The sequence below is a fragment of the Melospiza georgiana genome, chromosome 1 (genome assembly GCF_028018845.1).
Source record: "Melospiza georgiana isolate bMelGeo1 chromosome 1, bMelGeo1.pri, whole genome shotgun sequence".
In the NCBI taxonomy this organism is placed as follows: Eukaryota; Metazoa; Chordata; class Aves; order Passeriformes; family Passerellidae; genus Melospiza; species Melospiza georgiana.
This window is the reverse complement of record NC_080430.1, coordinates 136067059-136084529: the sequence shown is the minus strand read 5'-3', so window position 1 is coordinate 136084529 and position 17471 is coordinate 136067059. Positions and strand designations below refer to the sequence as shown.

At 35.9% G+C, this 17471-nt stretch overlaps 1 protein-coding gene across 1 annotated transcript in view; it reads right to left on the bottom strand.

Moving 5' to 3' along the window:
* Positions 1-17471, bottom strand: part of MMP16 (matrix metallopeptidase 16) — a 163334-nt gene that overhangs the window by 73776 nt on the left and 72087 nt on the right. The window contains exon 2 of the mRNA XM_058032294.1: positions 5386-5534. Coding sequence (XP_057888277.1) covers positions 5386-5534 — 149 coding nt within the window. The remainder of the gene's footprint in view (positions 1-5385; positions 5535-17471) is intronic.

Below are 17471 nucleotides of genomic sequence, written 5' to 3'. Positions count from 1 at the left end.
AAAAATTTTTAACACTTTAGAACTAATACTAAATGTCAACAACAGTAGGTAATGTGGATTCAAAAGTCAACATTGTATTATCTTACTACAACTACTGACAATCCTTTTTTAACAAAACAAAATGTGGCCCAAAATAACATGTTATGAAATTCAAGCAGTCACAATTTGTTCCTGTACTGATTCTGAAGTAGTATGTACCTATCAAGGCCATCATGTTTGTACCCTTATTGGCTTGGACAGAGAGGGCATGTTCCAAGTTGTCCTGCTGTCTGGACCACTAATGTTCTTACTATTGTTACATGAGGTCTGGGACTGTAGTTCACACAACATAAATCCAAATATAAATCAAATGGAAGTCATTGCAGGCGTGTTTCAGTAGCTTATGGGAAATTATCTTCATGTAAAATTTAAGGAAAGATGCAATTTGCAGCTGAAGATTTGGAACATCACCAAATCTATCACCTAGATCTTAGCTGAGCTAAGTTTAGATGTCGAATTTTAAACAAACCAGTGCATGACTAGTATGGGAGCTCAGTATTCTCAAGCACAGAAATGAGGCAAAATGTTAACAACTTCAGACATAAATTTTCCCTAGGTTTCTATAAAATTTGAATTTATTTTTCAACAGTAATTGTTCTGACACACACTGAGAGAAAGACTTCTCTTAGTAATTATCATTAATGCTCATGACATTCCAGATATTTAGCACGTAATATGGTCTTCCCTTGGGGGAATTGACAAATAAAACATTGATTTCTGTGTTCTTCCCAAATATAGTTTCTTCTAACGTGATATGATCAAGGTTTTCCATGTTCCTGATTGTTTGTTGGAGTTTAATTTTTTGACATGTTTTTGAAATGTTTTGAAATATGCTTCATTTTTAAAAGGTGCATACAAGTAATGATTTTGCCTCTCTTTCATCACTTTGTTTTTGAACTTTGAGAAATCTTTTCTGCAGCAGCCCTTCAAAATTAATATTTTATAAGTACTCAATAAAGAGGCTTAATTGTGACTAATGTTCTCTATCTGTACACTGTGTCACATCACATTCCTCTTCTAACTCCATTAGTTTGAATCTTAAGGAACTATATATGTCAGGAAAATTTAAATATTTTAGACTCACAGCAAATCTAGAAAGATTAAAAGAAAAATATGCAGCAAAACTGTGATGCTCTTCCAGTAGAGAGATGAAACTGAACTTCTATCTCAAGCCAGTTGCCTAACCATATTTTTTTTTTGTTTTCTAGGAGGATAAATCTCTTTCTGTCTCTTATTTTTCTTAAGCCTTCAAGAAAAAAATTTACCCTCACAGCATCAGAACATTAAAAATTATAAATTTGGTGGAAGGCCCAAACTGCTTTATACCTTATCAAAATTGCTGCTAAGGTTGCACAATTGTTGTGTTGTTGTTGGGCTTTGGGGTTTTTTTTGGGATAGAGTTACAGCAAAAAAGGAAACTAAAAGAGAAGGTTCAGCTTGAGTTACTGCAACTCAGCTTAGTGGTTGGACAAATTATAGATGTCTATTTAAGAAAACTACTTAATTATACCCTTAAACTTCTAGTGAGAAGACATCCCCATGAATGTCTTTCAAAGCATCTTTGCTTATGTAGCCTGCTATTACAGGACTTTATTGACACTTGGTAAGTAATAAGAGACAGCAAAGAGTGATGTAAGATATTGTATTTCAGCCCTGATGATCCCTTTTTTAAGACTTCTCATCGAATATTTGCTGGAGGTACAGACCTTATGTATACTTTTGTACAAAAACATTTACTAATTTACTGAGAAAATAAACTACTGAATCAATTCCAACAGCTCAGAATTTACTTAGTGACTGACAGTTAATATATAAACAGCAGAGAACATGGTTAGAAGTTCATCTAAGCATTGAAATAAGCATATTTGCCATTTATTTCTAAAGGATGACATTAGAATAAAATGAAAGCTTCGTTATTATTGCACAGATTTAGTCAGCATCCTATACAAGACCATTGCACCTGTACATCAGGAAGTTTGCAGTGTACTCCTCAAAAGTGCAAAACAAGTCTTGGGAATGTGTATAGCAATTTTAAGAGAAGACAACAACTAGTCTTTTTCTACAATGTTTCTTTTAGGGACGCAGAAGATCAGGAATGCCAACAGTGGGTCCATTTTAGAAATGTCTCTTTTTCATGAAACACAGTCAATGTTTCATGAAAAATGATATAAAATAAAAAATAATATAAAACAATATAATAAAAATATATAAATTACATACAGAAAATACTATGGCACTCCATGCAAACATTAGACAGTATTTTCATTGGGTTACCCATTCTCATGGTACTTGTATTCAGAACCTCCCCCACATTTCTACATCATTATAAGGATGTCTCTTCCCACCACTCACTCTTCCCTGGAAGAGTAAGTGTCATTGGAAAGTATGTATCATTCTTTCCAAGACACTTGAGAAAAAAAATTAGCAAAACCAAGTGAATGCTGAGTAGTAGGGAGAGGATGAACACTGTTCATATTTATGCATACTAAAATACTCATTGAGGGATTATCTTTTTTCAGAGCAGCAAAATCCCCCCAGGAGTCATTTGATGGTGCTACTGCTGTAGGACATTATTTCTTTGTTAATTCCACCAAAGTTAGTTCCTATGAAGTTGCTACTATAACTTTTTAAATTGTTTGTCCTTCTGAAGACAAAGAGGCACATCATAATCTCTTCTCAAGATGTGTCAAAGAGGCAGGTAAATCCTCTTCCATAAGATGGGAACATATTTTTAATGGGGTTCCTGCTTTATTTATTATTTGGAACACCAGCATTGTTAATTGTTACAGCATAATAATCTCAGAGAAACAAATGACAAACTGTCACATATTTCTGACCTAAAGAGTATACATATTTTCTGTGTAAATGAAAAAATTTCAAAAATTTACAAAATAATGCTACAAATGAACAACTGAAAAACTATCTACCCTTTATTATGCAGTCATATCTCCCATGAATATTTAGTGATGTGAACTGATGGTACCTTGAGGCCAGAATTTAGTTAAAAATCAGGTCTTTATTGCTTTGCTTTTTCAACACCAATGTAAGTGTGACAATCCTTTAAGAGTCAGTTCTGTTTCTAAATTGACTCAAGTAAGTGTGATTCCAAATATCTAAGTAAATGCAGCATGAGTTACATGTATCTAAGAATTGCAATATATTAATGTATCTTTCTGTGTAGAAGAAAATCATGCATCAAAAGATCTCAAAGACTCAATATTCACCACTTTACAAGATTAATATTTTGGATTGCTGCACAGATGGATTTATTCATCTCTTAAATTGCAGAAGTGTAGAAAATCTTGCTGGACAAAATGCCAAGTTAGCAACATTAACCATCTCCATTTGAGTTTAGAATTTTGGTGGTTTTTTTTTTTTGTGTCAATTCTCCAGCTCATACTATAAATTGAGATGGCCTCTGCTTTTCCTCAGGTTACCCCTTTCTGTCTCTTTTGGGCTGCTGTGAACAGACTATTTTAGTGAAATATATTGTCTCTGACAAAGCTGCTACTAATATGTCTTGAAAAGGGTCCTGGTGACTGGCAGCACTCTCTCCTCAAAGACCAGTCACTGAAGATGTATGAAGAGCACAGACTGCTCATCCTGCAGAGGACCATAAACATACTTTGAGCATGGCTCTCTCACAAGGCATTTTCTGCTATTGCACTGCATGGTCTGTGGTCCTTTAAATTCCTAAACTGAGGGATGTGTGATCAACTCACCTCCCCTGAGGGCAGCCACAAAATCTGCTTTGTTTTATTGCTTTTCAATGCAATAGAGTATGTGTCAGTGGAATAAAATGATTTTTCCAATCCTGCCAGCATTTTGTGTAGTCTCTTCCCTAAACTCTAAATGATAGAAAAATCATTAATGTCAGCTACTTTACCATAAAAGAATAACAAAAGATGACACATCAGGTTGGGGGTGGCAAATGGGAAATGAAGGACAATTCCCCCCTCCTCCCCTAATAAGGATTTTAGAGCAGTAGAAGCATATTTCACTGAAGCAAATGTTGGACATGCAGTGAGACAGCACTATTGAATTATTGCTTGCTTTTCAAGCAAAGTAACTTTTTCGGAAATCACAAAATAATCTTTATCACAATTTAACTGAAATGAGTCCAACAAGCACTTCAAATCAGAGAATAGTTTAAATTTGAAAAGACCTCTACCATCATTGATTCCAATCATTATCATGGCACTGCCACAACCACCATCAAACCACGTCCCTAAGTGCCACATCTACACTTCCCTGGGCAGCCTGTTCCAATGCTTGACAACCCTGTAGGTGAAGAACTGTTTCCTAATATCCATCTAAACCTCCCCTGGTGCAACTTGAGCCTTGTCAGGTCACTTATTACTTGGGAGAAGGGGCTGACCCCTGCCTGGCCATAACCTCCTTTCAGGTAGCTATAGAGAGTGATAACATATCCCTGAGCCTCCTTTTATTTAGGTTAAACAGCCACAATTCCCACAGCTGCTCCTCACAGGACTCATGCTCCAGACCCCTCCCCTGCCATGCTACCCTCCCCTGGACATACTCAGGCACCTCAATGCCCTTCTTGCAGTGAAGGGCCCAAAACAGAATGGGGGATTCAAGGATAGGCCCTACCAGTGTGACGTACAGGGGCATAATCACTGCCCTGGTCCTGCTGTCTTAATCCCAGATATGTTCTCTTAATTGTGTATTAATAGTCCCTGGTTTTCTGTTTTGGTTTGTTTTTTTGGCATATTTTTATAATTTGGCATAGTACAGAGTTGTTTGAAAGTGTCCTGAAATAACTGTTTCACAGTGTTTCTCTGCGTCCATTCTGTCACCAAAATCAGACACAGAGTCTGAAACAACTTCAGAATCACAAAGGGCATGCAAAACAAATTCAATTTTACTGCATGTTAAAATCACCACACCGTTTTTTTGTTACTAGCAACCACTAAACAAATGGGCCAGTGGAGTCTGCCAAATTTATTAAATAAGAATAAAGAAATTTACACTAAAGATTTTCCAGTAAAACAAGACTCCTTCAACTGTGATATATTTTGTGGATTCTTGCCAGTTTTGTCCCTTCTACAATGATAACCTTTTGGCCCTTACTTTAGTTAACTCTGAGATATCTTGTTTACAATCGCTTGCCCAAAGGCAGACATCAGTTAGGCAGGTGGTGACCTGCTACCATGAAATAAAAAAGCTGAAGAAAATGAAAAGGCAAGGAACAGAGAAACAATTTACCTCCCCATCTGAAGCTGCAACACTATTTGGGTACTCCAGTTATGCTGCTGCTTCCCCCCAGTTCTATTTTACCCTGCTTGAAATAGAAAAGTCAAGAGCAGTTCAGTACTGGTTACTTACTCAATTGTGTTCCTGTCCACTTTTCCTGTCATATTAATGCCATAGAACTGCTGCATGGCAGCTATAGCTGATTGCATGGTTTCTGCAGAGCGCAACACCGACATTCGGGGGTCACTTGGTGGAAGGTAGCCATACTTTTGTAACCATACCTGCAATGACAAGTGCAGTGGCAATTAAATAGAAATTAGAGGTAAATAAAATGCTCCCTAGTAATCAGTTGTATACCATACAGAATGAAGATTCTAATTCACCAAGTATATGTCCTGCTAGTTTGGGTGCTTGGGTTTTTTTTTTTTTATTTTATCTGCAGATAAGAAATTCTTTGGGAATTTTATTTCACCTTCTTTATTAAAGATTCTGTTGCTGCAAGACGTATGGAGTTTTCTACCCAGAAGCCATCTCTCTTTATTATCTGAAACTGCCTGCTTCAATTATTTATTTAATGTATTTATTTATTTATTTGAAGCTACAACTTAAGCAGCTAACTCTGTCTCTAGGCATTTCAAATAGTGTTTTAAGCAGACAAGATATAAATCTGCAATATATGCCACCTACAATTGACTGCCCACAGGGCACATAATATTATTCACCATCTACAATAATAAATCCACAATACCTCACACATTTACACTAAATTGTTATTGTCTCTCGAATAACATGAAAGAGAGGGTAGGGAGGCATTCAGCTTTATCAGAATAATATCAAAGTCACATACTTATAGGCAAAGCAGGTTTCCAGGAGATAGTAAAGTAGCAGAGTCTGCCTTCACTTAGAGAAAACTCTCTGATAAGAGGAACTGCCTTTTAAAATCAAGATGGACTTAATGCCAAATACTTATGCTCTTAATTGTGTAGAAGTGTGAGGTCCAAATTACTGAAAGCTTTATGGATTAAAGCCACTATGTTAAGAACCCTTGGAAAAGCACTCTGAAACCTGCTGTCCTCTTGAGGCAACATTTCATAAAAAAGTAGCTGTAGTTATTAGGTTTCTATGTGTTCTCAAAATCAAGATATACAGAAAACAGTGAAAGACTTTTGAGGAAGCGAGGACAGGGATAAGCTTTAAAAATGTCTTTTCCTTTGAGGGCTGGAAGTGCTCACTAAAATGAAAGGTACATATATTGCCAATTTAAAAGACTCAGTTAAAATGTATTGCTGCAGTTTCACTCCCCCCAGTAACAAAATATTTGCAACCACATAAATCTGATCTTCTGTTCTTTAACAAAAAACAAACAAACAAACAAAAAAAAAAGATTCAGCCACCTCTTTCAAACATATCACATCACAATTCATGGATTCTGAATCATTACATTAATGAACAGTATCCACCCACCACACCTTATAGTGTTTTGTGGGATCTCTGCTTCATACAACACTTCTGGGTTTTTACCTGTTTGTATGCACACTCTTTATATGCAGCCTAACACCAACCTATGTGTCTATTTTCAGTTTTAAATTTATCTTGACAAGTCCACCATTTTAGTTTTACAGCAGGTTAACCACTGTTGTGGTGCACTCCCCTTTTATGAACACAGTGAAGATGATCACCTCAAATTGACTTAATATTAAGGTTCACTTTACTAACACCAAATGTGCTTTATAGGTGAACATTGGCTCAGTGTAAGTAAAAGATCAAACTGGAATTAAAGATTGTGAAAATCTTTAGGTTATGAGTTCAGATATTCCTAATTTAAGCATGTTTACCTTAAACAGACATTTACCTTCGCAGTTCACACACAAACACAAAAACCACAGAATCACAAAATCACTGAATACTTTGAATCGGAAGGGACCCACAGGGATCATCAAATCCAAACCTTAAATGAATGGCCCGCAGGGATCAAACCCACAATCTGTTTGTGAGCTCCACAAAACAGGGAAATACAACAGGACAGGGAGGTAGAGACAGGATTAAGACCCAGACTAAAGTCTTTCATCTTCACACTATCTCCGTATACAGGAACCATTCAAAATAAGGCAATTTTCTTTAATAGATGGGAAAATGCTATTATTCACAATATAAATGAATTGCTACAATCAGTACCTACATACAATGTTATATATTCATACCTTCTTACACTTTGCAGTTTTGAGGAAGAGCTTGTGTACATTAAGGGTGTGCAAGATTTGGGTAAGTACAGAAATAACTTTGTTTATGTGCCACTTTGCAGATGAAGCCTGTTCTTCCCTACGTTATTGGAAGACAGCTCTGAAAGGCCAGACAGAGCCTGAATGTTGGCAAGAGCAATGTACTAGGCAGAAAAAAGATCATAGAACTAAGAAATAAATGCCTGACACAGAGTGGATTGATTCCAGCGTAGTATGTACAGTCTCTTTGCACTAATATTTACAATGAGTACATTTAATAATTGGGTTATTTTTATATTCATCTTCTCAAGGCAATGATATCAAAACAAATAGTAAGGCAAGAAAAATAGTTCTGAGCAGCATGTCACAGCCCCTTCTCAGCAAGGACTTGGTATGCAGACCGGGGCTTTTTATGAAGCTCTCAGGTGCTAAGGGCAGACAAAATTGCTCGGTTAGCTTGGGAGGTCACCTCTCACCACACAAGAACATCCTCACTGCAGCATAACTGAAAAAGGCAGAAGTATGGGGCTGCAAGTAAGAAAACTTGCCAGAAGTTAAACTTTCAGATATCTCAATTAGCAAAGATATTAATAGAGACAGAAAAAATATCTTGGGGACTACTGCTCATGGGAGAAGTGGGGCAGGGAGAACAAACAGGAATCTAGCAGAGTGCCACTGCAGACACACTTGGCAGGAAAGGAAAAGAGACTTGGCTCAGACACAGCAGGAGAGGACAGTAAAGCTTTTCTCTATCTAAAAAGTCTTACATGCAAGGTAAGTACAGGATGCCTGACAGCCACCCCCAATCACTGAACAAAGAAAGTAGACCACCTGGGTCTTCTCTCAGCCTTCAAAATAGCATAGAAGACACAGCCAACATACTGGCAAGTCAGATGACACTCTGAAAGGAAGTTTCATTTTGAAAATTCAGACAAATTGACCTTAGGCTGGTGAATGTTTGAGAGCTAGTAGCATTCCGTGTTACAAAATTCTTTACTCTGTCTTTATGAGTAAGGAAAATGAATCAAGAAAAAAGACAGAAAATCTGGTTCTTCAGTTTTCTACAAGAAGAATAAAAAACCTTTGAAGGACCTTGGCTAGACTACCAGATATCTGAAATATGCACCTCAGATTTTATTGTTCATAGCCCAAGTGCTGTGAACTACAGAGGAGAAACTTAACTTGAAGCCCAGAATGTACAGGTGGGCAAAACAGCAAACAGGAAAAGAAACAGTGTGAGAAGGAGAATGAAAGAAAAACAATTTTCTTGCTCTAGTACTTTTGAGGAAAGCTATAAAATAAATTATACACAGAAGAACTTTCCCCTCCCCTCTAGTGAAATTAGACTTAGTCTGCCTTTAAGGTACTTTAGCAATGACAGTCTTGGCAAGTCTCATCCTGAGGAAATCTTTGGTCTTGGAACAAAGAAATAGTGAAGTAGATCCCTCTAACATGCAACGTCTTGGATGCCAATGGGATCCTTTGCACAGACTCCAAATAAGTGATATGTTTCATTTCTTTCTACAATTTAAGAAGATAAAATACTACTACTTCAAGACAAGTTTTTGGGCAGGACTTTCTTGTCCTGCTGCAAAATGAGATCCATGGTATCTCTGAGGTAACCACAGAGAAACACAGCTGGAAGGCAATAGGTTCCACCATTCCCCCCTCTAGTACAGTGCTTTAGTATCCCACCACTGTGAAGCTTCCTTTAGAGTTGAATCCTTCTTACTATGATTTAATACTAATTTAAGCCTGTAACTTTTTATTTTACCTGCTACAGGTAAAGGGAACCAATTATTTCCCTTCTGAAGCAGCCTTTTATGTATTTGAACTTCCTGATGTCACTCTTTGTAATATTTTAAAAATGAACTAAAGAAACCTCTTTTGCTTAATCATATTTCATTATCTGCATTAACCTCCAGAGAACCTGCAGCTAAAATCTATCTTTACTAAGCATCTGCTTGCACTAGATTTCTATGTCACTTCCTACTATTGGGCTATTAACAAACACTGGAGTATAGCTGTAGTGTTAGGAGTAATTCAGAAGAATATGGACCAAATATTTCATTTTAGAAGAGAAACAAAAAATACCAGAAAACCACAAATAAAATTACCCTAAAATATTTGTATTCAATAACAGAACTTCAAGGCATATGTCCCATTCATTTATACATTTTAAAATTTTAAATCCATGTTTTACACATTTTTTTCCTACCAGAAATGTTTTTTCAGCCTAATTCCACTTTCTGTTCTCACAATTGTAAAAAAACCCAAGAAACAGAATCCACTGGTGAGGAAATCTGTAGACAGGAGTTTGTTGAGGACCTGACAGTTCTGCAGGCATCCATGGAACCTGTAAGTGCTCAGCACATGAGCTCTATCACCTTCCAGATTTTGGATGTCATTGACTAGGTACCTAGGGTTTGGGGTTTTTTAATGACATGATGAAAAAAATCTTTTCATTTTAGTTTGTAACTGCTACTTATGCTGTGCTGAGTGGATCATCTGGCTGTGGAACAGATAGAACTTTCTCACATGGCTGTATTTTTTTTCTCCTCTAAAGAATAAAGAATTGGCTAACTTAAAGTGTATTAAACACACCAAGGGATCCTAATCATTCAGATCTTTGCTTGTTTAGGAAGAAAGATTGATTTGAAAAACAGTGTGTCGACACCAAACTCTTATTAAGAACAAAGAAAATGGATGTATTATCATTAAAGATTAAACAAGAATATTATTAAGACACTCAGAGTTTCAGATAGATTACTGATTTCTAAGAGAGAAGAAAGCTTAGTGACAAATTATTAACATTCCTGAATGACAACACATTGTATAAGCTACAATGCAATTATGTTCTATGAACCTGAAGGCTTAGTAAATCAGTCTAGTAAAGCACAAGTAAAAACAATTTCATAAATATCTTCAGTAGTGCAGCTGCATATAATTATTAATAATGTGTTCCTATTCCTGTTTTAGATTTTATCTGCAGACTTCCTATCTTTACTGAGTAAAACTGTGATATTTCATAATTTCAAAATATTTTGACTTCTGTTTTTTAATATATTTCCACCAAAGACACTGTAAGTGAAAATATTTTAACTGTCTGAGTAATTCAGATTTGTATTTTAAAAAGGAAACATTTATAATTCTAACTTACACAGATCACCCCAGGATTTAGTAGTTTAAGTGCTGATGTAATTTTGAATGGGATTGAAGGCTTTAACTATAGTAAGGATAAATAAGCTAGCTCTAGAATTAGTATCCATATGACTAAATTATTTCTTCATTTAGGTCAAATAATCATGGCTAATGGTGTGGTTTAATTACAGACCCTCCTATGGCAGCTAATACTGACTTTTCAGTGGCAACTTGATAGACAGATAGTCAGAAGTAAACCAAAGTGTTTACACAGAGCATTATAGGAAATCTTCTGATGTGTTTCCTTCCTCTTGCCTCCAGTGCCACCAGTTCCCCATCAGTGGTGTTTTTTCTTCTTAACAGAACACACAGATGTGAATGGGTATATAGTGCATGGCATGCAGCTAGGAAGGAAAATACTTCCAAGAAAAAGCACACACAGTCCAGGACACTCGACCTAGTCTAGCAGTAATGTCTACAGAATGAAAATAAGAATTATGATAGATAAAACAGAAGTTTAATGGTCATGATTGGTTTAGTACCTGTGGCTTTGAGATAATTAATCCTTAACAATTAAAAAATCGGCTTGCATGTTCAGAGTACACTGAAGCTAACTAACAAATAAATTTCTTGTAAATTCTGTAGTAGTGTGGAAAAGATCTTAAAATGAAGGAAGCATCTTCAGACCAAGAAATTATGTTTTTTATTGCTTTGAACATGTCAGAAAGAAAAGGTCAAAACACCAACTTGCAAAATTTTGTTCTATATTTTCCTAAACTAGAAACCTATTTTCTTGTGAAATATTTTGACAACACCCCCCCAAGAAACAATTTAAATGTGACACTGGAACATTCTTAGACACATTAATGATAGTAATATTTACTGGGGATTTCAAAAATTGTAGCAGGGACATAATAATTCAAACAAGTCTGTGGGATATCTAGGTTGCAGCCTGCACTACAGTAAATACTTAGATACAGTTGACCTCAAAGTGGGTCACAGAAGAGAATAAATTTGGCTTCACTGGGTTCAGTGTTGCTACATCTAGTCAGATCAAAATTAATTGAGGCACCTCCACTGTTCTATTATGTATCTGCCTATTGATTTTTCTGCATTTTAACTACAAAATAGATGTGAAACTGAACAATCTTACTATATTAGTTTCAAGCAGCAGAAAATTAGATTTACAAACACATGATACTGCATGTCAGCAGAGAGGTAAAAATCTGGAATTTCCCCACTCACATGTACGGTGACAGAGATAATTTTAAAAAGGTACTTCTCTTCTCAGTAAGAGGCAGCTCAAGAATGAAGGCTCCAGCCCAGAAGCTCTGCATTGTAAGTAACTTTGATTCTAAGTCGGAGTCCAAGGAGTAACAAAAGTGAAAAGGCAAAATGTATTCAAAACTGTGTACTTAATTCCTCCCATTTGTAATTCAAGTTTAGTTTAAATATTCTAAACAATTTCCTTTACTGCCACATTTACACATGGGAAAATCAATGTAGCTGAGAGCAGCAGAAGTGGGAGGTGTAGAAGAGCTGTCGGGAGCACCAGCCCAGAGCCATTTACAGATCCCAGGCAGATGGGAACCCACCAGTAAGCAGCAGATGTGGGGTCTACATATAGCACTGTCCTTCAGCAACTGAAATGTGCCTGAAACAGAGATCAGACACTACCCAGCTCTAAAGGCAGAAGCCACATTGTTTATTCACTACTTCTACGGTCTGTGGGAAGAGTGGGTCAGTGGTAAAACTCTGACACAAATCCATGGTCTGGAAAGAAAATCTTGATCATTTCCTCTAACACATTTATAACTGACTTCAGAATGTGGACTTGTTCATTAGTTGCTCAGGGAAATTTTGTTCAATCACTAATAGAAATCTCTGGCAAAGTCTGGCAGAGACACAGACCAGAGGAAATACTTCTGTAAATAAAACTTCTGGTAGATGTAAATGCTCAATCATACAGCTCATGTTAAAGGACTCTGTCTCTGCATCTTACTAGAATTTCTATAGCTTCTAGAAAAATATTAAGTGCTCTGCAGGGATAACAACACTGTATTGAATATTCTGGCTGAATTTGTCCTAACTGGGCCCAAAAAAAGAAAAAAAAAAAAAAAAAGAAACTTCTAAGGCCATGGGGATGAATAAGGCACTAAAGCATCACTCCTATGAAGAAAGACTGAGAGACTTGTGACTTTTCAGCTTAGAGAAGAAAAGGCTCCAGGGTTATCTTATCTATGTACACAAATATCTGTAAGGAAGGAGCAGAGAAGATAGAGTCAGGCCCTTTTCCACAGTACCCAGTAACATGGCCAGAGGTTATGGGTACAAACTGAAACACATGAAATTCCAGTCTAAGGAAACACTTTTTTACTGTGTACTGGCAACAGGCTGCCCACAGATGCTGTGGTGCCTCCATTCCTGGAGATACTCAAAAGCCATCTGGATATGGTCCTGAAAGGTGGTTGGACAGAGCCCTATTTCTACAATATCAGTTCAACCACACTTTTGGTTTATGAATTTCAAACTAACAAAGAACATAGGTGCAACATTGCAACTTTCTGCCTGATAGCTAAGCAATTGTATACATTTAGAAAGAATTGTTGTCTATTTTTTTGATAACCATAACATTGTGGGGAATGGAGATTGTCCACAAGATTTCATAACCTCCAGTTCCTTTAAGACTCAAACCTTTTACTTTTTTTGCCTCTTTCTGTCCCTCTTTGTGTATCTTCTGAGAAGTGTGTTCCTACTTGGAACATTCTTGATCTTTTCTGGGTTTAGATTTTTCTTTTTCTTTTATGGTTCTCTGTGACTCATTATATGTATCAGTGGAGTTCATTCAGATGCCTGGATCCCAGAAAACTACTGACTAGATCAAGGTGATAGGCATATAACAAAAACTATGATGAACCTGGAGTCAGGGCAGTTCTGGTGGAACCAAAGGCCTGTGAGGTGTTCCTTGGAAAATCATCACTCACTTCTCATTAGCAAAAATGAGTGATGCCTCCCAACATTCCTATTCAAAACATTGCAAGTATTTACACAAGGCTTTGAACATATCAATTATTATATAAATGCAGCTGTTGTTTAGCAATATATCAAAAAACACAAGAGTTCCCCGTGAGTCTTTCATCACATTCCAGAAGATCACCCCATCTTGCCATTGCCTTGGTATTAATCTTTGACCCCTAGAGCTTTGCAATACCTCACTTGCAAACTGATTATTTTCATTGAATCCAAATATATATTGTTGACATAACTTTGACTATGCTTAACATCACAATATTTTAGGGCACAGTTGTTTATTCTTATAAAAAAGGCAAGTAGGGAACTGAAAAGCTGCTAGGGAAATAGAATTTGCTGCTTAGATCCTAAAGCTTAGTACTTGCTTGAACTTTTGTTTCTTCTGGTTTAGATTTCTCAAGAGAAAGCCTATCTCTCCTCAGACACATATTCTAAACAATCAAAGCAATGCATTTCATCATGAATTCATGAGGACTGCCTCACTGCTTCAATCTCCATCCTACAAGCAGGAAAGTCTCCATGTGGCTGGCACTAGCTGGAAATGACCACATATTTTTTTAGGCTCTGAGAATATCATTGCAGGCAGCCGTGTACTTTAAAAGGGAGGTGTGCACATCACTTAAAAAAAATATGGTTTTTCCTCATAAGCTATAAAATCATTAGCAGCAGCAGCTGCACCAGAAACAGAAATTTTATATTACCGTAAGAGTGAAGAAATCTTGGTTATTTGGTACCCCTGTCTTATATGGCGCTAATATAAATTACATGTTGTGATGTGAACCAAAACAAAAACAAAACCAGCAGTGTATTGACCAAAAATAAAGTAATGATTACTTTCCTTTTTATATATCCCAATAGATTGTTTCAAATAATTTTACTAAAGTACCAAAACTTTGTTCTAAAACATTTATGTAGGAAACCAACAGATGGTAGTGTGTTACTTTAAAAAGGCTTGTGGGAAGGTAGACCATTGTAAAAAAGGAAAAGGTAAATCTACAAAATTCCTTTGGGGAAATGGTTAGTCAAACCATATTTGGCTCTTGGTATTTGAATCCATTGGATAAAATAACTTTACTATTATAATTTATGCAGTTTTAATTTACAACACTGGAATAGATGAAATGCAATATAAACATCTAAAGGAAATGTGACTTGAGCAAACTTGTTTTATCCATCTTGCCTTTATTTAATTTTCTTCATTATAAGAGGTTTTTCTCATTTTATAAACATGAGAAACATATTCTGAACCACTGAAACATCCACTAAATATCTACATAAATGTTTACTGAATAGATATCAATAATAATATGAATAGTCTTATATTATGGGTTAAACTAAAATTGCATTAAAGCAAAAGAACAGAAATGCAACAGCACAATGAATGTTTTTGTTGATTTATACTTCATAGGTTTTTTACAACACCTTTATAAATAAGATTGCATGTAAATTCATACTTTACCACACATAAGCAGTGTTTAAAAGTTTGTCTGTAGAAAACTAACTGGCTGTGCCAAAGTCAAGAATAAAGCTGCCTTCAGTGGTAACAGGAGGTATTTAACTGAATCAGTTAGTTCCTGTATTTGGATGAATATCACTTTTATTTCCTTCTATGTATTTTTAAGCAATTAATGATGTTATGACTATTAGCAACATAAACTTTAGCACAGTATGTTTGTTTACCACAGTCAAAAGATATTTTAAATGTAAATATATAAATATATACTATATCCACTTGTAACTTGAACATATTATTTTTTTTCTTCTGCTTTTCAAAGTCAGATATGTAAGATGCAAAATTTCAGATCTTGCACTTCCTTGCTAGATATCATTGCATATTTTAGAAATACTTCATTTTCTGACTGGTCTAAGATTTATGATATTTACAGTACTGTTATAGTTTTTTGAAAAATCTTATTTATATTTTCCTGCAGAAATCTGTAGATAGAAGATGAACATGGATTTTGTAAATACATAAAATTGATGTATGATAGCACTTTGTCATTTCCCAGGGAGAGATAAGAAGACAATGCAATGAACAAAAATGGTAATTCTGTCTTCTCCAAATTACTTTATTTGGTCCACATGGCAGAATGAAAAACAAAACAGAAGTAAATACTACAGCAGAACATTTAAAATAAAAACCTCATAACATCTACAAGGAGGCCAGGGAGCCAATAAAAAAAGGAAGTACATCTCCTGAATTGCATGATTTCTTCATGAGGAAGATGGACAATATTCCAGTTCAGCCACTGTTTTGCAAGGAACACAGTCAGTTCAGCTACATCATGAGTGTATCTGATCAGAGGCCTCAATGCTGAAAAGGCAGTACAGAAAATAGATTGTCTTCTACCCCATACTGTTTTGGTTTCTGACTGATACCCCAGTTTTGAAAATGCTAGTCCTAGAGAAGAGTTTCCATGGGATATTGATCTATAATTAATGTTTCCCGCTTTCATTTCCAACACTTCTTCAGAAAATGCCTGTGGGAGATGTCTCTGCTACAGGGAGGGCAGGGATCAATCAGAACCTAGTGCTGCCCTTTATACATGCTTGCTTCTAATGATTCTCTGTGATAGCTTATGCAAATTGCACCTGTCCGTGTTTTCCCCTGGTACGTGTGGTTCAAATAGAGCCACACAGTGCCCTGTAGCTAAAAAGGTAACAAAAACACTGGGTCAACATTTTTACTTTTTTATTCATCTTCAGCAATGATCACATATCTTTCATTGATCCTGTTTTAGCATGGATCAAAATAGATGAATACAGTTGATTTTCTGTACAGAGTTAAAATCTTATGCAGCAAGAAAAGGTGAATTCAGTACTGCAATTTTTAGCTTTTGACTACGGCCAACGATATTAAGGTGAAGGAAAAAAAACCAGAAAGTATAGAGAAAACTATCTCACTTGCTATAATAAAGACATAAATTCCAAGGTAAAATATTTATTTTCCTTGAAACAATGTCTGTGTAAATTAGTGGCAGAATATGACCAACTCAGGCTTGCTTTATTAGGCTCCTACTTTCATTAAGACAAAAAGACCCTTATACATCATTTGATGTCTATTTTGCTTGCAATACACTAACTCACCAGCTGTTTGTAAGCCTCCTGCAAGTAGCAGAAAAACTGAATATATTTCAGTACATCTGCAACTCTCCTTTTTATGTCATCCTCTAAATTCTATTTTTGTTAAAGGACAGAATTACAAAAATAGAAGGGGGGAAGGGGAAGCGGTAGATTGATTCATGTGAGGGATGTGACAAGGTGATTCCTGCAGGCAGAAAGGGACGTAGAGTAATTGCTTCAAAGCAAGCCACAGGATTATCTTTTATTAGCTCCCCTATGGGCTGTGGTCATGTGTTTTGCAATTTTAAAGTGTAGTAGAACAATTTCAGCTTTGTTTAATTAGGAACTGATGCTGTAAATTCCTGAGTGCTCTCTGTAGCCATAGGTTCAGATGGATGCTTACAGCACTCAGTACTCAGCTCAACTCAATCAAGTATCACAACCAACCAACAACAAGTTTAGGATTTATCCATACTTACATATATATAATTATTATTTAAAAAAAAAAATTACTTAAAGAAAATAATTTACTTACATTCATCACTGGTAATATTTGCAAAGTTCACATATTTTAGAAGTTGGGGTTTTTTTTATAAATACATTGGTTTTCTAGCTCAAACGTGCAGATAGAATCACAATGGCAGAAAAGGCCAGGGAAAATTATATGGTGTGTTTTTCTGATTTCTTCTTCCAAAAGACATGGTCTTCCATGAAATTAAGTAACCTAGTACATTTTAAAAATTACATTTGCAATTAATAATTATC